Source organism: Solanum lycopersicum, chromosome 6, assembly GCF_036512215.1.
Source record: "Solanum lycopersicum chromosome 6, SLM_r2.1".
NCBI classification, from domain to species: Eukaryota; Viridiplantae; Streptophyta; class Magnoliopsida; order Solanales; family Solanaceae; genus Solanum; species Solanum lycopersicum.
Window position 1 is genome coordinate 45,432,377 of NC_090805.1, and position 26,020 is coordinate 45,458,396.

At 33.5% G+C, this 26,020-nt stretch overlaps 3 protein-coding genes across 3 annotated transcripts; 1 reads left to right on the plus strand and 2 right to left on the minus strand.

The window, feature by feature from the left end:
* Positions 1-605: 605 nt before the first annotated feature.
* Positions 606-3,654, minus strand: LOC101266341 (protein ASPARTIC PROTEASE IN GUARD CELL 1-like). The gene has a single exon (XM_004241574.5). The coding sequence runs from the start codon at positions 2,200-2,202 to the stop codon at positions 715-717; it is 1,488 nt and encodes a 495-aa protein (XP_004241622.1). The 5' UTR covers positions 2,203-3,654; the 3' UTR covers positions 606-714.
* Positions 3,655-4,251: 597 nt separating this feature from the next.
* Positions 4,252-11,286, minus strand: MSH2 (mismatch repair protein). Its single transcript, NM_001247138.1, is given in 13 exon segments — positions 4,252-4,464; positions 5,001-5,150; positions 5,759-5,955; positions 6,431-6,557; positions 7,484-7,594; positions 7,891-7,962; positions 8,048-8,137; positions 8,229-8,339; positions 8,426-8,980; positions 9,143-10,216; positions 10,933-10,965; positions 11,078-11,127; positions 11,238-11,286. Coding segments are annotated over 13 exon segments (2,832 nt in total).
* A 10,265-nt stretch (positions 11,287-21,551) lies between these two features.
* BRC1b (TCP transcription factor BRC1b) lies at positions 21,552-23,242 on the plus strand. Its single transcript, NM_001247643.3, has 2 exons — positions 21,552-22,831; positions 22,944-23,242. Exons 1-2 carry the CDS (start codon positions 21,791-21,793, stop codon positions 22,992-22,994), a joined length of 1,092 nt encoding a protein of 363 aa, NP_001234572.2. The 5' UTR covers positions 21,552-21,790; the 3' UTR covers positions 22,995-23,242.
* Positions 23,243-26,020: the final 2,778 nt, after the last annotated feature.

Sequence of the window (26,020 nt, forward strand, 5' to 3'; positions counted from 1 at the left end):
CCAACATGTTTTGTACTATAATGTTGTGAGTTTAGTCAGTCTCATATATTTTTAACATATACAATTCACCTCTTTCGTTTGCCTCTCTCATCCCTCTCCAATCTCGTTCGCTTCCAATGTATATGTATAATATACAATTATCTAACCGACATACATATACAATTCACCTCTCTTCCACTCTTTTCCCTCTCTCGCTCGCATCTCTCCTCTCTCTCCCAATCTCGCTTGCCACAAATATATATGTATAATAAACAATTATGTAACTGATATACATATACAATTCACCGCTCTCTCACTCGCGTCTCTCTTCTCTCTCTCCCAGTCTCGCTCACATCTTTCCTTCCTATAACATGTAGGTACAATGCGTAATAATCAGCTATAAATATGAAGAATAATTAAATTATTTTTGATTAACTATATGTGAAAGTTTTCCAAAACTCTATTGTAATTCATTACATCAACATGTATTGTGATATATTTAAAATTCGAGCCTTCGGATAAGAAAAGAATTTCTATCAAAGTTCATCACACCAACCTGTGTTGCCGTTGGAGCCTGGATACTAAAGAAAATTCTATTACCAAACCAAGTCATCACACCGTTAAGATGATAATAACATTATAGCACACCAAATATTTTATTGGATCAGTTCTCTGTCTCTTTTCCTTTTTTATACTTACAAGTCTTTTTATTTTAACGCGCAGCTATTTCCACTATTAACATTTATCAAGACTAAATCCAACAAGGTTATTGCTCAGGTCATAACTCACACGTATTCCCTGCTGCTGTACATTTCCGATTATCGACATTGATTCATCCGTCGGAGCAAACGCTAAGCAGTACTTCCCCGACGAGTCAACCGGAACCACCGTATTCTGAGCTTGCAACGGCAGCGTTTGCCCACCGGAGAAATGAAGCGCCATCGTGGGAACGTTCACCGTGCTCATCGACGACAGATCAAAGCAAGTATCAAACAACTCGAATTCCCCGGCTGACGGCAAATTCTGAGCATATTTCACGAACGTGTCACGTAAAGCACTGTAAGCACTGCTCTGCAAACGAGTCACCGCTGTTCCAGAATCCACGATAATTCCTCCCCTCCCATTATCGTCCACCTGAAAAATACTCGCCGGAACCTGTAACATCTCGTCGTCGACGCTGATTCCTTCCAGACCTATGTAGAAAAAAGTGTCCCTCCTCGAGTTACGTAGTAATGGTGCAAACACCGAGTCACTGGGTCCGGCCGAATTGAATTCCAAAGTCGACGAAGAATCAGTATCGCGATCTACTAGGCAGTAGGAAAACGACGTTGCTTTGACTTGAGATGGAAGAGATAATGAGCCGCCGCCGAGACCTAACAACCCAGCTGACCCGGTAAATAACCCTTCGTTATCATGGCCACAGCCTATAGCAACATTAGGGAACGATCCAGAGTCTCCAAACGACACCGTTTCAGTCGCTAATTCCCCTTCTGTAAACGAACCATCTCCATAGGAGACTTGATACATACAAGTATCGGTATAACAGCCCGAGAGTTCAAGTGCCGCACACACCGGTGAGTTGCAGGAGACCTGATTGTATGTGGAGGAATCAGACGGATTGAAAATCGGATCAGTTTGTTGGTAACACACGTCACAGGGTTCACATTGAAGCCAATTAATATCACTTCCAGTATCAATAACCATGTAAAATTCCTTCGCAGGTTCTCCAATTCCTAACCGAGCAAAATACTCGCCACTACCTTGACTTGTTCCAGATATAAGAGGCGTCTGAAATTCTCCAGGTCCCGACATGGTTCGAACCGATTTGCGATGAGAATAAGTAAAATTAGTGGGAGAAAGTTGAAGCATCGCATTGAGTGAGGACACTCGGGCTGAATCACGAGCGAGTCGAGAGAGAGTGAGAGATGTATAGTCTGTGTGTTGGGGTTTCACTAGAGAAGAACGAGGATAGATTGATATAGATAATGCAGAGGAAGACAACAACGACGACGAAGAAGAAGAATAAAGCGGTTGTTGTTGTTGTTGTTGTTGAAGAGACTTGATATTGAGAGAGAGTACTTGAAGAGTGTTCTGAATTGATTTTGATACATCGAGGATTTGGGAATGTGGAAGCGAAGAAGTTATCGAGGGACGACAGAGAGCACTAGGAAGAAAAGAAACAGTGATGATGAAAGAAATGAAATCGGAAAATGATGAGGCCATTGTCGTTTGTTGTAAAGAGAAATGATGAATGGATATATAAATAGGAGGAAGAGGAAGAGAAGGAAAAGGCGAAAGGAAAGGAGGTCACGTATAAAGTTTGAATTGCAAACCATGCATTAATGGAGGGAAGCAAGCTTTCATACATAGCACTCACCGGTAAAAACTAACTCCCACTTATTTGTTCTACTAAAGTTCAAAATAGACAAATAAAAATGAACGAGAGAATAGTAATACATTTTTATCACCTAATGACAAGGAAACGTAAAGCTTGAATTCTTTATTTAAGAGTGAGCAGTTTTTAATATGAAACAGAGGGACTTGTATACTTCTCCAGTAATCACTCATTGTGTAAATTCTTCTATCCATATTGGAGTGAAAATATTATATAATTAGATTAATTAAGAATATAAAGGTAGATAAGTGTATATTATTTAACATTTGTTTGTAAGGGAAAAAAATGATGAATACTCTTTTAAAACTGGTCAAAAATTGCACCAAATAATATTAACTGAAATCATCTGCTCATTCTTTATTATTTTGACAAAGGAACAGAACGAGAAAATAAATTTTAATCCTTTGCTTTGACACAAGCTTCCTTTTTTCCCCGTTATTCGGTACTTCCAACTTTCTACTTTGTTTGATATTATTTTTTTATTTGTATATTATAAAAAGAACAGTACATTCATATATTAGTGTATGATCTATTTAAGAAAATATATTTCAAAATTCCAATTTTCTTCTATGTTTATTTGGTGTGGCTCAATCAATGCTTCATTACAAGATAATCTATCAATTTCCTACCAAATTTTCAACAAGGAATATCTAACTTAATGCCTCAAATCTCAATGACCTTTTCCTGTCAAAGTCACAGACAGACATTTTCTACTAGGATTTAATTGCCTTATTAAAAAATCCATAAATTTAGTGGCACATTAATTCTTTTCTTCTCCTTTTACTTTTCCTATCTTCTTTCTCGTCCACTATCTTTTCATTTACAAAAGGCATTCTTGAGTGTAAGAAAAGATCTTTTTTTCCTCCTCATTTAAAGGTTAGTACTTGTTGTTGCTAGTGGGAGGTAACAAATGACAGGTATTTCGTGAAATTAGTATAATTTAGTGCGAAAAAAAGACTTCACACATAGAGTAGATTTCTTTGGTTAGTTGCAACATTAATGTCAGCATATTTATGGTATTGTGGGTAGTTTAGAGCAACAGAGTAATAGTTGACCTGCACTTAATTAAATAATGGAGTAATGGTTCCAGCGTTCCAGGTGCAACAAAGACTCAACTTTCTTTTTTCTTGTGTGTTTATTTGTCTATTTGTTCAACTACCAGTCAAATTTATGTCCACTTCTGCTCTCTCTGTAAATACTATTTCTGAGAGGGGTTGGTTTCCAAGTTCACAGTTATGCTTAAATTTTTGTGCAAACAAGAATGGAGAGCAAAAAAAAAGAGGAAATTTCAAACTCTGACACTAAAATTTAATATATCACCAAACATTAATAGCGTTCTTCATAAGAATATCTGTTTACAATATTCTCTCTCTCAAGTGTTTCACTTGATTGTTCTATTATGCCAGAATTAGATGTAATTGAATTTGAGAACATGTTAACTATGAGCTGAAAGTTGTTAGCTAGGAATCTAGGATTGTCCAGTCTAAGTTTGGATACCTTCTGAAAGAATCACAAAATCTGTCTCTGATACTACAGTAGTAAATAAAAAGAGAAGCTAAATTTTAGGGTAGAAAGCATGACTTAATAAAAATAGGATAGGAATCTTGATCAAATATTTTGTCACAAAATGTTCGATAATTTAAATGGTCATGTCATGCCTGCTGGATCTTCTTGTACCGCCATTGTTGGGTTTTAACGTAATTCTTTTGGATGACCATGACAAAACATTTACTATAAATAACACAGGATGCATACAAAAATATACAGAGGATCATTTTCGGGGGGGCAAGGATTTAAATAGAACTTCAAAATTTGGCCTAAATTATATCCACAAAGCCAACAGTAATTTTTTTGCCACCCCAGAGCAGAAGATAGTTCTAATTTGAAGAACTAAAGAACTGCTGAAGCCACTGACTGTCAACTGCATTCTTCTCAAGGTCAGTCTTCATTTGGCTCAACTGTTGCAACGCCTGCTTTAGATCCATCTTATCCAGTGGCAACTGAGTGAAATCCTGTAAGAATTGACGAGCTCGGGCAGTACCTCTAGACACATCATGTGGGTCAAATTCCCTCTTCCGCTTTGAGACTACCTGAAAGAACAAAGACGAGTTTATATATCCACAATAAATAAAAACTTGAGGGTAGTAATCTTGAGTGGTATTTGAGCTAAAATCTGGTTACTTGTCTACTTCGTCAAAGAAGACATGGGAAGTCAAAATCAAGTAAGGTCAAGACAAAAGGAAAACAAAGTTACATGTTATTGATAGTGCCACTAGCAAGCGCACAAAAGTGCACCCTAAAACACACAGAAAAACAATAAGCAACAGAGCAGAGCAAGATGCCATAAGAAGTTTTACTATGACACCATTGACCATTCAAAAGCATCAAATGAGATCTGAATGATTAAGACTACTAAAAGCTTAAATTACAGAACGACCATTTTTACATTGTCAAATATAGCAAGACCTGTTTAGCAATCTTGCATATGATTTTGAAACAAAGGGGATTTAAGAATGCATCTAGACAGCGTTGCCAACAGCCAAACGCGATCCTAAATTTAAATGAAAGGATGCCAATTTTTAATGGTACTTGTGATGAGCATAGGAAAGTAACCAAAAGAAAATACCTCTTTACAGTCATTTGGCATCATAGCACGAGGAGAGAAATCCTCCAACTCAGAAGCCTTTTCTCTGGCCAGGGCCACAACACTTTGTGGAAAATTGGCAAACTCTGCTACGTGAATACCAAAACTTTGATCACAAGCACCTGGTTGAACCTGGAAGGGCACAACGATTAGATGCTGAGCAACTCTCAAAATCTAAAAAGCACAGGAAACTTGTTTTTCAGTCCATGTTTACAAGAGTTCAACATTAAAAGTTAAAACTTGTGAAATCACTAATTCAAGGGACGTTTTGGTGCAGTCACCAAATAAACTTCAGATTGCATGTGAAGCCACAACACATAAAACAGATTCTGACATAAATAGGGGAAGGAGATATACTAACTACACAATTAACGCACTGATATCAACATAAGCTGGATTCAATCTGCTATTAAGCAATGTTGTGAATTCACGTGTTTATAAAACGTAACAAGTGCCTTTACTATCATTTTTCTGATCAGTAAATAAGATCTTTCTGATAACCATATTATCTGCCACTCCACTTGTGTGGGTGACACAAAAGTTCCATTGTTATATATTAAAATCATCCTAAATAAAGATCAAACTTTCTCAAACCTGGCAGTTCCAAGTTGATCAGGAAAGGAACTGTTTTAAAAAATTAAATTTTTATCTGGAAATAAACTGCTCACAGCACTTCAAAATTACTGGGACAAGACGAGAATGAGTCAGAAGTAGCCAGAAAGAGAGGAACATAAACATACCTTGTAAAGCATAGTTAGCTTGCGACTAGAAGAGTCAATGTGTGCACTGACATGAAAATTTGCCACACTGGAAATTTGCTTATGTCCATTGTTTCCATTCTCATTGGCCAATGCAGTCAGCTCATGAAAGTGAGTTGCAAACAATGTTGGTGCTTTAATTTCTTCAACAATGTGCTCACAAATAGCCCAAGCTAAACCTGATAATGTGAGTAAAATACAGGCTCAGCAATGATCACTCTCCAATGCAATCCAACAATTTCAAATGTTCGTCTGCATTGCCTTTGCTAACGAGCATCAGATAGCCAAAATTACATTTTAGTATAACTCACTTTAAACTTCAATAAATCACAAAATTATAGATTTCTTGCATACAGATTATGAGTAATGCCCTTATTCCATGACGACAATATTGACCAGAAAGCATATTGGGAGATGACACATAATGGTTTTTACTTGGCTTGTGTTTTCTTCCCCATGTGGAAAAGAATGTTTGTGCAAAAAAATCTCATACCAATCAAACTAAAGGGGAAGCTTCACGTGGGTTACATGACAGGTCCAGGACATCTATATCATGTAATGATGCAGTACAAGAGAGCAGAACAAGTCTAGAAAATACAGATGTTGAAATTTTTAGAAACCATGTTTATATAAATTCACAAATTTGAAACTCACCAAAGCCATCATAAGTCGACGTCCCACGGCCCAACTCATCAATTATAACCAACGATCTATTAGTAGCTCCTTTCAAGATCGATGCAGTCTCAAGCATCTCTTGCATAAAAGTAGAAACCCCCTTCAGCTGATTCAAAGAGGAAGAAGGAAAAACACAAGTCTCTTAGTTCCTTTAGTTATTTAGGAAACCAACAGAACAAAATAGAGACAACTATTAAATAAACGAACAACAAATACGATTTATGAATTACCATCTGTTTCTAACCTAAATATCTAGTCCCGAACACTTCTTGTATGAAGAGGCAGGGAAAGATGTTGGTCATTCTACAACAACATCAGAAAGTAGGACAAATGTGGTTAAATTCAAGGCTTTATTGTCCAATTGGTGTGGCAGGTAGGAGATCGAAGCTATACCTGATGTATCTGATGTTTAATGTGTATGAGTGAGCTATGCAACAGGCAGTGAAAGAGGTGATTTGCACTGTTGCAGCAAGTAGTCAGAAGGCTTAGGTGTGGACTTAACAACAATTTGATAGTTCCCCGCATGCATAGCATGGGGCTATTGCAGGGCAGAGATGGTCAAACTTTAAAGAATCTGAATAAATTGAAGTTCTCCATTCCTTTTGAGTACATAAGAGAGCCAGGAGCGCATTTAATGAGATTGTGGAATCAAGTACTTACTGAAGGCAAGGCCATATACAAGGTTTCCCTTTTCTTTTGGAGATAAAGATCACTCACTTAGTAGGTAAATACATACATAATTCTGTTGAGCAGTAATATGTGCAAAGACTTCTGATTTTTTTTTTAAAAAACCTATGCAGACACAACTTCAGCTCCATAATCAAGCACAACCTTTCCACTTAAAAGGCATAATACCAAATGAGAAGTGGAAAACATCTAGAACACAATGAACAAGCCAGTTAGGTGAAACTAACATGTAGATCAACTATTTTTGGAAAATGAGACACTTAATTCAGAACTAGAACGGGGTGGACTTTTAAGACATCAGTAGATACTTTAGTATCTAGATATTCAATAAGGATATGTTCTCACCTGACAATCTCCAGCGCCAACACGAGCAAAAATGCAATCACGAATAGAAATGGTAGCATTGTCACATGGAACAAATGAGCCAACTTGGGCCATCAGGACATTCACACCAACCTAGTGAAAATTCACCAAATAATTAAGATTCTTTTTAGAGACAGTTTTAATATAGGAATAACATGTAATACTCAATACAGAAAAATACTGGAATACAAATAGAATCAGATCTTCAAGCAACTGATTATGAATTCTGTAAATAACTGAATATACAGAAACAGCCTCACAAGCAGGAATAGACAAAAAGCAATTCCTAGTTACATTAACACTTATTTGATGGACAACTTGTCCCGCACATACCTAATGAGATTGTAAATAAGGCAAAACAAACTTTCAGCAAATTACTGAACTCACACCTGACGAATGTAGGTAGACTTTCCACCCATGTTAGGGCCTGTGATAATCTGAAACCAACTTTCTCCTCTAACCTGGGAAGACCAGAGAAATATGTTAATAATGCTGTAAAGAGAAAATATCAGAGACCAGAACATTTCAACACTATAGAACACATACTAGTCTACAGTCATTAGGGATGAAGTTGACCCAGTCTTGAGCTTCCACACAAGGATGTCTACACCCTTCAAGTATAATATCTCCCGTATCCTATATGGCAAACCACCAAATTTAGCTGTATATAATTTATTTAAAATGGCATCAGTATTGTCTTACACGGGAAGAGAAAACATGTCCTTACTGGTGGACTGATATTTGGTCTTGAGTAGGCAGTTGGGCAACTGGAAGCCAAATCCGCAAAACTCAGTAGCACATCCAACTCAGAAAGTGAACCAGCTAAACCTTCAAACACCTGGAAGCCAATACTTGGTAAATTCAGATGAATGAGCTGGGAAAGAAGAGGGGGCTCACCAAAAATATATCAAATAATATATATACCTCAGAGAAACTCGCAACTGTTTGAACTACCCGAGCTACCAGTTCTTTCTGACAGCTCTTATACTCGTCTAAGATCTTCTGGTACCGATCTCCTAGTTTTTTGAGTTTTGTATTGGTGAATTTTACCCCATCCTTGCGTGTTTCAAGAACAATGTAGTGAGAGTTTAGCTGCCTCCTGACTTTTGGTTCTTCTTTCTTGGTAATTCTAAAGACATGTCCAAATTGTGTTCCTTTATCTAATTTAAGAGACTTATCAATAGGTAGATCAAGATCATTGGCAGTTTGTTTGTGCAAATTATGAATCTGTTGCTCCAATGTCTCTTGCTCATCCTTCAGAGCAGATAAATTTGGGTCATATGCAGAAGAAATCATGTATTCTCCATTCTCAAGTTGATCAAGGTCAACAGCAGTTTCCACAAGAGCAATGAACTTATTCAGATGATTATCATCACTCCATTTCTCAAGAGAATCAATATACCTTTCCCTGATTAGCGGTGCAAATTGCCCATCATAACGTTCCAAAACACTTTTGATATATGGTATTCTGATGCCTGACTGCACATGAAGAAAAGAAAAAGTTATGCCAGAACCTGGGTATTGTTTAGCTAAGAAAAGAGGGGATTCAAGCCATTTGTACTTCTCTCTATGTAGCTGACTGAAATATAAGGAATCAGGCAAACATGAGGGAGATGGAGAAAAGGATAACAGAAAAAGAACCTGATAGAGTTTTACAACGTGCAATAAACTGGCTCTTTTCCTCTCAAGATTGTGTGTCAGCCGCTCAATATCTGAAATTCTTTTCAGATGCTGCCTCAAATCTTGGCGAAGTGCAGCATCCTCCACAAATGCTTGAACTAAATCCAATCTACAGTTAATCTCATCTACATCTAGTAACGGCTGTTTCAGCCACATGTGCAATAACCTTTTACCCATTCCAGCAGTACAGGTTCTATTCATGAGACCAAACAAGCTAAAATTTTTATTAGCATCTGATTTGCTCTCCATAACATTCAGTGCTCTCATAGCAGCAGAATCTAATCTCATGTAACTATCGAGGTTGTATTGTTTGACTGTGTAGTTTCCATAATTGCTGTCATCCGCAAGTAATTCTGCATAGGAAAGTATGCACCCCAAAGCACCTGCTGCACATTCAAAACTAGAGACTAGATCTCGAACAGGTTCTACTGAACCCTTGACAAGCCTACCCAGATCCTGTACCAAATCCCTACCTTTAAATTCAGTTTTCTTTCTTTCAGTTACCATCACCCCGCATCTCGATATTGCATCATATAGAGGCCTGCTCTCACTGGATTTCCCAGTCTCTGTTGGTACAAGACATTCTCTGCAACCAAGGGCAACCAAAGCAGACTCCAAATTGGTGAAGTGGCTATCATCTAGAAATTCTGCTAAACCAAGGACTCTCTTAGTAATATCAACATAGCCTAACCCAACTGTACATCCATTCTGATCAAATTTTGGCGCAAGAGCAACAATCACTGGAGAATCTTGCATTTCATTATTAGCAAACAGAATGTCCTCAAAACTTCCGAAATTTCCTGGGGTTCCACTTTTGACCAGTTTCCAATTTGAACCACTGCCCTCATACAATTCAAGAGTACGATCCATCCTCTCCAAGAGAATGTCACGAGCTATTGTTTCAAACATGTTTCTACTCACACTAACACTGGAAAGCGCACCAACTCCATTACCCAACTGCCGTAAAGCAGTTGTCGTATGGTAATATGTCTTTGCAATGAAAGTTGCATCATCTCCATGAGCAGTATAATAGTCCTAAAAGGAAAGCATACATTAAATTTTACGAAAGAAGAAAATGCACATTGGTACAAAATCAAAAAAAGAAACAGTTAATGGTTAAACAATGAAAGGACCAAAGATCACACACATTCATGAAGATTTAGACTTCAGAGAACAAATTTCAAACTAATAGCACCTAATGACCAGACAAAAAACAAGACACAGAAACAGAAAAAAGTTTTAACAGGCTATTCAACCAGCCAACAAGCCAGAAAAGATAGACTGTTTGGGCATAACCTTAAAGGCATAGTATGGCAAGCATAAAAAAATATGAAGGAAATAACTATCAGTTAATGGGCATAAGAAAGAAAAAGTGAGACCTATCTAATGCGGATGGAACTATTAGCTTAAACAAAAAAACATACTATGACAAGCACAAAAAAAGGCTAAAAAACCACCAAGGAGACGCCACAATTTTTCCCAAAAGGCTTCAGGACTCTAAAAGTATCCAACACCTTGTAATTAGCTTACTTTTCTTTTCAAGTAACAATATGGGACTTTGTTCACTTTCTATAAAATTGTGTCCTAGTTGGAACATAGACCACAAGAGACCAGGGTTAGAATCACACTAAAACCAAAAAAAAAAAGCTATGCATTTCTTTCCATCTACCTAAACGTAGTGCAAGTTGGGACCGACAGCAAAATCATCGCAAAAAGAAAAAGAGAGCGCAGAGATATGAAAGAAGGCTCACCCTACGATCGAATAGACGAACTGCCCTAACATCCTGCAACAAAGAAAATAAGAGTTCTCCATTAAGCGAACCCTTTAACCATTTGAGCAAAATAAATTTTTGTTTCTGGTAAGGGAGAATATGAACAATCTGAATAAACGTTTACCTTGGGTAGGGTTTTGAAGAATGAAAGAAACCCTTGAGCTTGCCTCGCATCTAAAAACGAAAACATTCACATTAAACGCATATCAATCAATCAATCAAACTAAAATCACTATCCATCTAATAACACACATAATGGAAGATTTAACAAATTAGGGTTTTACCAAGTTTAAGCTCTGGAAGCTTGCCCTGTTCCTCAAAATTTTCATCCATTTGTCCTTCAACTTTGATTTCACAGAGTAATGGGGAAAATGGAGAAATGTAGATTGGCGGGAAAAAAGAATGGCGGGTATGTAGATTCTAGACGTCCTTTATAGTAAGCTGAGATTCTTGATTCTTGAGCTAGGTTTATATGGGCCTGCAGTATTATGGGCCTGTAGTATTATGGGCCAATATTATTTCGAAGAGATGCTATACATGCCAAAAGCAAGAAGACAAAGACCACATATCAAAATACTTCGTCAACTAGTTTATAAAAAGAAAAATTACTTGGATCAATGCCTTCTGACAAATAATTATTTATTTTTGTGATATTTTTTATTTATTACCATTTATAATAATATTATGTTAAACATGCAATATGTATTAAAGTAAATTAAATATGCAATATATATGTATTATAACTATTTTTAAAAAGGGCAACTTTCACATATAGCAAACACAAAATTCAAATTTGTATGCTATAACAAAATTTGCATAATTATGCTCCATAGCAAACTTATATATGTATAATTCGCTATAAATATGCAACTAAAATTTATGCCTATTTCGCTATACAATTGGGCAGATAATATACAATTGAATCCAATTGTATAAAACAGAAAAAAAGAGAAAACATATACAATTGAAAGCTATGCCTATTTCGCTTTATTATTGGGCAGGGAATACCAATTGAATCGAATTATATAAAATGAGAAAGAGATAAATTATATACAATTTAAATTTGTGTAAAACGAGAAAGACAGAAAGACAGAAGAGACTTGGCAGGAAAATATTTATATGTATAATTATAAGTGTACAGGACGGAGATATATGTATTTGCATGTGTATATACAATTTTCTCTTGCTGGGAGAGTGGCGAGCGAGAGAGGGAGAGTGGCGAGCGAGATTATGAGGGAGAGAGGCGACTGACAAACAGTTAGCAATGAAACACAAATAAATTAAACGGTAGCTACCGTATTTATTTTACATTATTAGTTTGTCATTCTATGCAATTATCCTTTTTAAAAATATATTATGCTTGTTTGGTAAAAAGTTAACACATTATATTATAAATGTATCAAAAAGTGTGATAAATGTATTATCCATTAATAAATTTGTATTATATGTGAATAATAATTTAATTTTTTATAATATGAACTAAAAGTGTATTATAAATATATTAAAAATAATAAAGTAAAAGAAATATTATTGATATAGATAATAAATATTTTTTATTTGTAGTATATTTATGTAAGTTTCCATCATAAAATATGTATATAAAAAAAATAATATCGAACACACATATATATACGTATGTGTTGATATTTCAAACTAGTTAGTAGTGTATATTTGTAACTTGCCAAACTCATAAGTAAACAATTTTAGATACGTGGTGTATGAGACTAGGCTTGGCAAGCCATAATTTTAGATAAAATATATAAAGTTTCCTATGATTGAAGTTCAAGACAGTACGATTAAACTTCAGTCATCTTTAGCTGAATTTATGCTTTCATTTGGTTGAGGTCTTTATAAACTTCAAGAACGTATGTTTAAAGTTTAACTTTATATTGCTTAAACCGTAATCACATGTTGGTTGAATTCGATTACTTTTATTTGAAATTTTGTCATATAAAATTTCAACTACTCCCTATCAATATAATGTTATTCAAAATAAATATGTGAATAAAATAAATATATATGAAATAACTATGTCCAAGTAAAATACCTCTACGTATTCCGCACCTGAATGGGATTTTAGTTGAATTTGAAAAAAAAAACTGATAATAATTGGAACATCTTTCATTTTGGGGAAACAATGATTATTTGGATAGAAATGAATTCGTTTGCTTTTTTAAAAAAAATTATTTAGTGTAATGAAATATTCACCTGATTTAATTGACTTTCTTTCAGTTATGGTGTTGCCACATTATTGGGAATTATAGGTTGATAGAATTCTTTAATTTTAGCTTTAACTTTGTGTTATATGTAGAAAAAATACATATTATACAGAAGAAGAAAGTTGACATGAAGTTTAGGAGGTATGTCAAATATATCAATTTATTTTTGTGCAAGACAAAGAACAAACTCTACTGTGTATTGAAAAAAGTCAATAAATTCATGTGAATATATTCCATAAACACTAAATAAAAATTCAACTGAACTTTTCGATGGAATGACAATTCAAAACAAATCACTTTAAAAGAACTGCTAGATTTATAATATATAATTTGCTTCTTTGTCATTATGATGTGAACTTAAAAGAAGAAAAAAGGACAAGGATAATATAATTATTCTTGATCAAGATGGCTGTTAGCAAAAGGTCTTTTTTTTTTCTCAAGTACAATATCACTACAAAACAAAAGAAAAGGCTGTTAGAAAATGAACAACTGCTTTCCTGTATATACAATAGTGATCAATATGTTGGACAGACAAACTAATTCACATCCTTTAGTCTTATTTGTTGTTGTTGTCGTCCCCCCCCCCCCACCCCAGATATTGTAATAGCTATTCTTCGAGTACACACACCGTAAAATCTTCATTTTCTATGTAATAGCATATAAATCACAAAAAAAGTGGTAATCTATGTTAGATAAGCCTTATGCAATAATTTTTTTAAAAAAAAATTGGGGGAAAAAAAGTTTGAAATATATCGAACTTTGAAAATGACCTTTTACTTTCGTATATTTATTTTTTTTAAAAAAATATATATATATACACATATATATGCTCACGTGGACATCATAAATATTGCATCATTATAATAGTATTGTGTTCATGTAGACATATATGTACCTTTAAAATTACACTATTAAAAAGTGCAAAGAATAAAAGGTTCTACATAAAAATTAGTATTATAACAATACCTTTGATAAATGTTAAAATATTTTTCGAACTCTTATCCTTTTTTAATTTATTCTTCTTTCTTTTCTGTTGTAAAAAGCACACAACAGTAATTTGAGGAAAGATCAAATGGGAAATTGAAGAACCTTGTTAAATAGTATAGCTATCTATCCCCTTTTTTGGGGCAGATTTTTTATTACACTTATTTTGGACGTACAACTTATCGTTTGTTGGCTCCGTTGATTTGATATGGGTAAAATAAAGTTACTTAGATATATTTCAATCTATGTGTCATAAATTTAATTTTTGAGAGTAAATTTATTTTCCATTTATAAATATTTTATGATCTTACTCCATATGCCTTAACCTATATGGTATTTTTTGAATTTTAAAAGTCAATCGACTTGTCACTTGCAAATATTTTATGAGCCCGTCAACTGCCAATAGATTTAAAATTTTAAAGTTGAGATTTCTATATAATTGTGAACTATCATAAATACTATTTCCGTCATACTTTTAGGGCATTGGTGTCCCGGCCATTCAAAAACTATAGCATATATGTCTTTCACTCTAACGGAAGACTAAATAGAAATTAATGTGGCGCAATCTTATTTGTCGATCCGATATTTAAATCGGATGAATGTATAAGATTGTGAAACGTGTATGTGCGTTATATTCTTTATTTTTTTGACGATAAAGGTGTTCCAAAAGTACAATAAAGAATATATCTGCATACCATTTAGGATAGTTCAAGATATAAGCTTCTAACTCAAATAAGTATTGTTTAGAAAGTCATTTTCTTGTTGATTTCAATTTTTTTTTTTAACAAACTACTAATAACTTTTTTGAGATAATAATTTAGTCGAAATCAATTCTATGTATTAGCAACTCTCTGTTTTTTTCTCTGTGTTCCTTATATGATTAGTCATTTTCTAAAATTGAGCCAACTCAAAAAATATTTGAATGTGCACAGAAACCAAGAAAAATGGACATATATTGACCAGTGCTGTAAAACAATATTAGTACTAATATATACCAGGTCTTCTAGGTGAAGAAATCTTTTACGTGTGAAAAAAGAAGGATATATAAATAAATTAATTCTAGACAATATTAAGCTGACAAAAAGAAAAGATTATTATTAAAAACCATACCATTTCTTATCTGTTACTATTATGAAGCACTAGAATATAAGCACATTGAAAAATATATGAACTTTATCAAAAAAACCATACATTTAATATCATATGTTCCTAAGCAGTACTAAGAATCCTAATTTTATTTAGGAATATATTAGCGACAAATTATCAAAAGCTCATACTTTCTTCGTCATAATTTTTATAATACTTTTTACTTTTTAGTTTCTAAAAAAAGAATCATTTTATGTTTATGAATTTATGCTCCATGAGATTATTTATATTATATCTACGTAATCTCTCACTTATTTTAAATCAAAAAATCTTAAAAAATCCTTCTTTTTAATTTTATGTCAATGAAAACCTTAATATATATATATATATATATATATATATATCAGTTGAAACGGAATAAATATAAAAAATAAGCTATTTAGCGACAAGTTAATGATAAATTTCACATCGAAAGGGCAGGACATAAATTAAAGACGGAAGTAGTGCCGTAGACGTATGTCTCAAACACAGGTACTGATTCTACACCAATCAATATTGGCTTTTTAAAGAATCCAAGAGCAAAAAAAAAGGTACTATAAGGCTATTGTAAGTTTAATTTCTTTCTTTGTTATCCGTGGAAATGAAAGCACTCGTTTAAAAATGACAAAAGTCTTACATCGATAGTTAATAAGATGGGTGGAGTATTCTTATTCGGCTTGAGCAATCCTCTTCCCTTTGAGCTAGCTTTTGAGGTGTGAGTTAGGCTTAAGACCTAATTTCACAACATTCATCAAGGTTATTCTCTTTCGTAAATGATTACAGTTATGTAAGTATTAATAATGTATAAAATAGTTATGAACGGATTTGTTATGCTAAATTTAAATATCTAACCAAACACTATGTTTTTTGTGTTTTTTTCTAAACACTATGTTTTTGTGTTTTTTGTGTTTTTTTCTTAAGGTTCGCCTATACGACGCCATTATAAATCAGAATTCCCTTTTAATTTATTTATTTACAAAAATATCCTTTTCTTTTCATAAAAAGTTGTGAAATGTATGGAAATTTTGTGTCTTTTATATGAAGAGTTGCGACTTTAACGAAGAACACTTGCGACTTTCATGAAAAGTTGCGACTTTAATGAAGAGTTGCGACTTTTATAAAAATTATATGACTTTTATGAAAAGTTGTAACTTTTATGAAATGTTGCGACTTTAATGAAGAGTTGCGATTTTTATGAAGAGTTGCAACTTTTATGAAAAGTTGTGACTTTTAGAAAGGTCGTGACCTTTCCGAAGGATTGCAACTTTTCCAAATAGTTGAAACCTTTTTGATAAGGCATAATAAATATTTGTTCGCAGTATCCTTTGTTGTTTATAAATAAATGGATTCTTTCTCATTTTATAACAACAGAATTTCTGAAGCTCTTCTTTTTCTTCTTCTTCACAATTAAATATTTGTATACTTTGCTCCTATAGAGTGACTTACTGACACCATTTCTTATGTTACAGATCCTGATAATTATTTTTACTGTCATTAATTTATGTTTATGTTATTAAGTATAAATAAATAATAAGATGTAATAATTTTTATTTTCCTTTACATTATTAATGTTTGCTATTACGTAATATTGTATGTGATAATCGTGTTTTTGTTTTAATGACAGATAGATTTTAAGAACTATTTTATAAATTTTACTAGTATACCAAACGACCTCTAAATACATATATAGGGTTCATAGGCTCTCATTGTCACCTGGCCAGTACATTTCATCTTCCTCATTTTTTTTCTCTTTTGTTCATAGTTATCTCAAATTCTGAACAATAACCCCACATTTTCTGTGGTCCTATAACTGGTGATGATGAATGCACATGTAGTCCAAACTATAAAATTGGAGAAATTAAAACCCTTACTCCCTGGTGTGCCCTAATTTGGGCTTGTGTGAAAAGTAATATGAGTTGTTTACAAATGCGGCATGTATATATATATGGAAAATAGAGTTAATGCCGTGCTAACTGGATTATCACGTACACTTGTGGAAAAGGACTTTCACCATTTAATAAAAAGAGGCTCACATTAGTTACAGGTTAGGATTTCAAAGCACGAATTGTTAACATCTTTGACAAGTACAACCACAAAGCTAATTTTGCATTCACTAATAAACATGAACACACACAAACAAAAAAAAAATTATCTACTAAAAACATCATTTTCCCTTTGCAAATTGTTCCTTGGCTATTCCAGTATTTATGACGATATTTTGATTGAATCGGTAGGTAGGAAAAGAAAAAGTAGCGCTCCTTCTGTTTCTATGTATGTGAATTATTTTCTTTTTAGTCAGTTTCAAAAAATAAAGACATTTCTATGTAACTACACAATTTAACTATAAAATGTCTATTTTATTCTTAATAAAATGATTTACCGCTACACAGACTTCTATCATTTATTTTGAACCACAAATTTTAAAAGTCTTGATTTCTTTCTTAAACTTCATACCGAGTCAGACTACCTCACAATAAAATGGGACAGAGGGAGTATTACTAATGTTTTCATATGAAAAAATTAGGAATTTTCTCACTATTTCAGTAAAAATCTATTTTCCATGAACTCGTTTGATGAGAAATGAGTGGAAAAATTATGTTCCATAACACAAATTTCCTACTTATTCCAATTGAATAAAACTTTGTTTCCAATAATGGTCCGATCCAGAGAATTGATATATCAAGAAATCTAATATATTTATATATTTCATCCTCACGATCTGCAAATTGCACAATAATTTTGCGGTTTTAATTTATAGTTGTGTATATGTGTAGATAACTAACGATGAGTGTGTGAAGCCATGAAGTTCAAATACTGAATTTACTAATTTTATCAAAGTTTTGATTACTAACTAATTAAAGTTGGGAGGGCAGGTGTTAGGGAATATATTATACTGTACATCTAAAAGCAATTTATGCAAAAACATATCTGTCACTGATCTCTCACTTCACAATAACAAATAGAGTTGGGGCCAAAGTAGTCATGTAGTTGATAGGAAGAGATAGTACGGAGGAATGGAGAAAAAGTTAGGTGAGTGAGTGGGGGAAGAGATAGGGTTTTCTTTTTAGTGAAAGTGACATGCTCTGAGGTCAAAAGTGGAATTCAGACCTTCATCACTCCCTAGTGCGGGCACCGAGCTAGATACGTAAGGGGTTTATTTATTTATGTGATATATTTTTTTTAATAGTTGGACTAAAAAGTAATGATAGTTTTTTTTTCACCATGATCGAATTGTAATCAAAAAAATACTTAAAATTTCAGATCATGAATTTTAAAAGTCTTTTACTCCTATGTCTCATTTTTTATGTCATTCCTTTCTGTAAATAGTTGGTCCATAATACTTGTCATTTTATAAAATCAGTGCATAAATTATCATATTCTTCCTTTTTTTTAACCCTTGTGAGTTAATCTTGAAAATATATATTTGATCAACTTAGAAAAATTAAGTAATTGATTCATGTCCATTGGTTAAATTAATTAAACAAAATAAATTAATTCATATTCATTGATTGAAAAATTGAGTTTCAAAAAAATTAAATAAGGGTAGAAGGGTAAAGTTACATCATTTCATTACAATAAAAACAACTTTTAGCGGCATTAAATATTGACATTAATAAAGAGTGTTAAAGTCTTTTTCGATATTAGTTAAATGTCATTAGAACCAATATCGCTAAAGGCTTTAGAGACATATACAAAGAGTATCAATCGACGCTAAAAATACATATTTAGCGGCAATTAATTAATCATTTTTGTTATAGTGTTTCTTAATACAAGTACAAAGTAAAAACGTGACATATAAAATTGATCAGAGGGAGAGTAATAAAAAGCGAGCTTCTGTTCACGGTCTTTTAGAAGTTGGGTACATCTCCATCCCTTCCTTGAGTACATATACATGATCGGTAGGGATCAAGGTCAAACCCCAATGCATCACAGGTCAATATAGTTTGACCGGTGACAATTTTCCGACAAGGGAAATCGTGTAGAAACAAATATCTATATATAAATTGAGATAGAGAAAATACAAATCTTTTTACTTTATACAAATTGAGACGAATTTTCTTCTTCACATTAATGAGATTGAGAGTATTAAATTTTCTTAATAAAAATCTTATTAGCTCTTCACTATATACTCTAGGTTTCATTCATTGAATTGATGGGGGTAATGTTACACCCTCAACTAAAATAAAAAGAGAATTGTCGTTATCTAGGTTAGACAAAAGCACGTGTAGTTTCAAACGCAGTAGCCATTATTCTCCTCTCCTTTACAGGTGAGATTCAAGGCCAGAAAGGTACCATGCAAGCTGTTATTTTAATTTACTTATTGATTACAATCGACGACTTTGACAGAAAAAAGATGATGATTTAATTTTGTGACCTAGCCTTTCTTTTTGAAGAAGTATTGGAAACATCCTTCAATTTGTTGGTAGTATAAATCAATAGTTTCGTCTATGTATTATTGAAAATTTTAAAAGTATACTCTAAACTTTTAGATATACCTTCGACTTGCCACATAATATAACAAATAATTTCAAAATCGTATAAGAACATATGACTCTTAATAAAAGGTGGAGATTGGGTTGAAAACATCACTAAATTTGGATGTATTTCCCTCATGTTGCAAGATTGTGGTGTATTTAAGTTCAGTTAGTTAAGTAAATGATTATTTTTTAAGGTTATTAATATATAATTCAAAAATAAAACTAATAATTCACATTAAATTTAGGGATGTTTTCGCTACTTTTGTTTTGTTTTCATTTATTGAGTTTAAAATTAAGTTGATATGATACAACAAATTAATTGTGATCCCAAGTTCTATACGAGCACAATGAAATCAAACATGGTGTATCTCTCACTTTTTTTTCTCTCCCTACATTTGGTTAACTTCTCACCACGCGTTCCTAACAAAAAAAAAAGTTTCATGCTTAGGGCTTTAGATTAGAAACCTCGATGTAAGGATAGAATATGTTATATATCTCTTTTTTTCCCCATCCAACGTTCAATACCTCTATTGGAATTAAGCTAATTCAGATTCACACTACATATGATAATCGCTTCCTACCAATGATCTTTCCATATCCAGGGGCTCAAACACAAGACATCTATTTAAGAAAGAAGCAGTCACATCCCTATTTAGGATCCGCTTGGCCATAGATTTTCCAAGTAATATTTAGAAAAAAATTGGCAAATAGTGTTTGTCCATATAAATTGTCATCATTTGGCAAACATTTTTGACAAATATTCCAAATTTTGAAATACTAATTTTTTGTAATATTTGGGTCAAATCTCATTATTTGGGATCTTTTAAAAATTAAAATTTTACATCTAACTTTTATCTTTTACAAAAAACTCTCTCTATAGTAGTTATTTGTGTTATATTACATGATTTTTTTTACGTGTACACCAAAGTAGTCATGAAATATTCAGTGAATATGAAAGTGATGATGTGGTTATTGATGAAAATAATGAACAATCGGCTCAGGATGACAAAGTCATGTGCTTTATTTACTTCACGATATATGGAATGATGTTTGTTGCACTCACTCCAAACCACCACATTGTTCCAGTGTCATGGACACTACTTGTTATTTGTTGCAACGAAAATCTAATCGACTTATAATACAAATTTACGATTGGTTTTGATAGTTTTTAAAATTTAGGGATATATATTATTTTTTCTTCTAAAAATATGTAATATATTTTTCAGATATTATGATCAAATACATGATGATACATCTGATTAAGATACCACATTATATGTATTGAATTAAGGGGGGGGATGGGTCTAGTTAGGGTTGTGGAAAGGAGGTTGGAGAGAGTGGTTTTTCAGTGTGTGTGTCGGGTGATATCACGTGAAGGGGCACGATAACAAGTTGTTCGTATCCATCCATTCACTTCCAACAATACCGCTACGTACCACTACCTGCTTCCTTCCTATCCCCAGTCTTTGTCAAACTTCCTTTCCCTTTCCAATTACTTTTTCTTTAATAGAGATGTTTGTTTCCTTTTCCCTTCCCCCCATATTCTTCCCTTTTTTTTTTTATCTCTCTTTCACAATAGTAGCACCATGCCTGTAGCTTTGATGCTTAGACGGGCGCACGCGCACGCGCACTCACACAACTAGAATAGAATCACTCTCTCTATATATTCATAGTTATCAAAACTACTTATCATATACCAAAAAAAACCACTGTCATTCTCAAGCAAATAATAATTTTTTTAAAAAAGAAGAACTACATATATATATATAGTACTACTACTATTTTCATCATCACTTTGGTCAATCCATACAGTTCTAAGTAGTCATTGCTTCCTCTGTCAAATTACTGTATACAGTACATTGAACTAGCTAGGGGAAAATTAATCTACTAACTCTAATTTGTTTGTTTAATTCTCTTCTTATTGCAGCTAGATTTGCCTAATTAGCAGAAAAACCAAAAGCTGTGTTCATACTGTCTTTCTCAAGATCTAGACCCACCATATAGACCGCCTCAACTACAGCTACTCCACAAATGTATCCTCCAAGCAACAATAACTGCAGCCCAATTTTGTCTTCTTTGATATGCCAAAATATTCCATCTTCTCCTTGTATGCAATATGAACACGAACTATACTTTCAAAGCTTTAATCATGATAACCAATATTATTTTCAACAACAGCAACTAGTTCCCTCGATAGATGATTTGAGTCCTCACATCTTAGCTGACAGCTGCACCGAGATTATTACTAAGCCTTCGAATTGCAACCACGAACTACAAGGAATGGAAGAAGGCCGAGGCGAAAAGAAAGGAGATGATGATGTTATGAGTAGCAGAATTAGTGGACGGATCTCAAAAAATAATAAGAGATCTTCCAATAAAGATCGACACAGCAAGATCAACACCGCTCGTGGTCCAAGAGATCGAAGGATGAGACTTTCACTTGATGCTGCTCGCAAGTTTTTCCGTTTGCAGGACTTATTGGGATTCGATAAGGCCAGCAAAACTGTTGAATGGTTGCTTACTCAATCGGATTCTGCAATTGAAGAGCTTGTTGCCGCTAAAGGCAATGATGCACAGGTTGCTCAGCAAACTAGCTGCAATACCCCCACTACTACTACTGGAATTGGTGCAATTTGTGCATCTAATTCTATTTCTGAGTCGTGTGAAGTTATATCAGGAACTGATGAAACTTCCTCTAATGACAAAAACAAGGAAACCGCTCAAGATGAGGAGAAGAAGAAAAGGAAGAAGGTGGTTAACACAGCTCGTAGAGCTGTGTTAGAACCTCTTACGAAGGAATCGAGGAATCAAGCAAGAGCCAGGGCTAGAGAGAGAACAAAATCAAAGAAAATGAGCCAAACTGGAAAATCCAAATCCCTAGCTAATGATTTGAACCCTTCAGGATCTCGGAGGCCGGCTAATAAAACTTGTGAAGAACCTGGAACACATGAAGAACTCAACTTCCATCAAGAGAAGAACACTGTCGATGACTGTAATTTTATGGTAAATGGAAATTGGAATCCATTTACAATCTTTAGCTATCATGAGCAATACGCTGGAATTTCCAACGAGGTGAGGGTTTCAGACTTTGTTTTTTAGGGCTTCAATAATTGAACCCACATATTCTTCTCATCTTCTGATTATTATTTTTTTTAAAAAAAAAAAAATTCTTGTTTCTCTGCAGCATCAATTGGTTACAGACTTGCAATTTTGTGGAAAGCTATGGGAAGGCTAGGGCAAGGAATTTCGAAGCGGACAAAGTTCCTTCTTCATTTTGTGCTGGAAATTCAAAGCGGATAAAGTTCCTTCTTCATTTTGTGCTTACTCGGCCACAGCAGAAGAACGTTTCCGGCCTGTATCTGTTGGTAAATGTAACATAGATTTGTTCTTCTTAAGTGTGTGTTTCTTTTGTGAAAGAACTTCTGTGCACATAGCCTATGTCTTTTTTCTTCTTTTATTTGAATAAAACTACGATGCAGTTCATTAAGCAACATATCAATATACAAAAAGAAAAACATTGAGTACACAGGCTAATATTTCAATAGGTCAAATTTGGGAGAGAAATGAGAGAGTCTCGATTTTCTTTACGTTATTTTTGAATTTTCTCAGTCTTCTGGGCTGTTGTATTTCACACCGAAAAGTTCTATGAGTAAGGTTACTTTACCGTTTATACCAGTAGGAAGGTGTTGAGTCGATAGATATGTGTTGAAAATCGAAGAGTTCATTACCATATTTGCCAACCAGTCTATCAGTTGGTTGGGTTCCTTATAGCAATGAGTAATCCTGATATTAACATGACATAGAACATCAACAATGTCCTCAATGAGCTTGTTTATTGCCATTACATTGATAGACTAGATTCAATACGCCAAATTTTAATCCATCAAAGCTCACTATAACAGTAATTGATTTCATTTTTCTTGTGGAACAAATAATATGATTTTCTTTTTTGTTGTTGATCAGCTAATTGAGAGTTCAAATGCACATTTTCTTATTCATCGCTTTTTTTCTTTGTCCTCTCATCTTCTTGTCAAATAACCATATTCATCTACGATATTATAAGAATTAATTTCATTCGAAAAAGAATCCAAAGATTGTTTCATTGAACGATTACCTTCTACCTTTTAGCCATATATATCTTGGTACTTATAATAGGTAGTGATTATACGTTTATTCATCTCAGCGAAGCTTAATTTACAAGTTTGGAGAATCCAACATGTGTGACTTTTGAATCATGATTTATACTTGTGTTTGTTGAAGAAGTTCCATGCTGGTTAATTATGGAAAGTGTGCTCTTTGTTTATAGGAGTTGGTCAATTAGATAATCATAACTTTTTGAATATAATTCTGGAGTTGAATTAGGCTCAAGATTTATTTTTTAAACTGGTATCAGAGCATGAATCATCTCATGAGTTCTCGTTCACAATATTGAGATAATAAGAGAGTCCAAGCTCCAGATGTCTAGCCCTAAGCGTGAAGGTGTGTTATGAAGAAGTCACACATCAATTAATTATGAGATGGATGATATTGGTTGAACAATCCTCAACTTTTTAAAAACTTTTTATTGTCCCAGGCAACCTGGGAACTAAATATCATGAGGTAAATACAAAGAAGGGGGTCTTAGCTTTACTTTCAAATACAACACAAGGATAAAGTTATCTTTTACAAAAAAGGGAAGGGGAGGCTAACATAGACATTCCAAATGGAAAATCCTCATCTATTAAACTAAGTTTTGGATTATTAAGTACAAAAGTCATTTCTTTACGATGTTGATAAAATTATTAAATATAAACAGATTTTAAGTTTAATATTCAATTGCTAGCTAAAAATAGTTAAGGTCATTGACCTATAATTCCAAACTCATAAAGTTCAAAATTTAATATCCATCTGGGTTCCCAACACTCCCGCCCTATTCCAACCCTCTTTCTATACAGAAGGTGGAAAGCATCCACTAATATCACAAGTAACTACAACTTAGGTTTGAATCAGTGTTCAAATTATATATAACTCTTACTAAGTAAGAATCACAGATCTTTTTCATTTTCATAGTTAATTAAGGGATCATGTGCATGCCTGAGCCAAACTATAATCATAAGAAAATAAAAATATAATGCAACAAAATGAAGTATAAAACAACACATAATTTTGTATCAAAATTATTTGCATATAAGCAAATAATTAAGCCATGTTTGCTTCTTGGACATGGAAACCCTATGTTTGGTTTTTGCTTCTTGGAAATGGAAAAACAATCGTATTTTCTACTTCTTTGTGCCTTTTTTTGGGCCCAATTTTAGTACTACAATTAAATCCATCAGAAACGTTTAATCTGCTCTATGAATTTTTTTTCTGTATAAATTCTTTATACCAGACATTTGTAACCTATTGGTTTTTCGTTTTTTCTCAAGTAATCTCAATATATTAAGGTATCAAAAGGTTACTATTTCTTGTCCCTACATCTATATGCAGTATAAATGAAGGATGTGTGAGGAAAAATTTACAAAGAGCTCGAGTGAAATCAGCACGTACGTCCTTGAACATTGAATTAAAGAATTTAATTGTTGAACGGTACATGTTTGTCCTTTCAAAATCGAACTTATGCAGATCTTGGGATATAATTCTGAAATATTAGGATGCAAAAATATAAATTTTATGTCTCGTACCTACTTGGTGCTAATTTTGTATAGAAAACAGGCTTAAGGAAAACATTGTTCTAGTTCTTTGTCCAAGTCAATTTTGTTGAATTGGTTAACTCACAACACCCTATCTCACGCCCAATGCTTAGCATATGGTGTATGAACAATTTTGATATTTGGAGGCCCCAACATCGTTTGAGACGGACCCTCCTTTGATACCATGTTGAATTAGGTCTTAGGCCTGACTCACATCCCAAAAGCTAGATTAAAAGAAGAAGAATTGTCCAAGCCTTATAAGGAGTCCACTCATCTCATTAATCAACGACGTGAGACTTTTGTTATTCTTTAACAAATTTAAGAATCTCACAAAAAGAATCTTAGGTAGCACAACAAACAAATCGATAACATGAGTTATATAGCTGGTAACGTGACACAAAAAAAAGGCACTCACAAAAGCAAGAAATGCGAATAAATTAGGCGGTCCTTCAAATAGAACCCAAGGAATAAGATATATATAGTATCTGCAATGATTTCTTTTTTGGATTTCATTGGGTGTTTGGAGTCCACATTAGATCTCCGGCTAAATTTGGATCATTCTCTGCAAGGCCTATTCGATGGTGACGCTCCT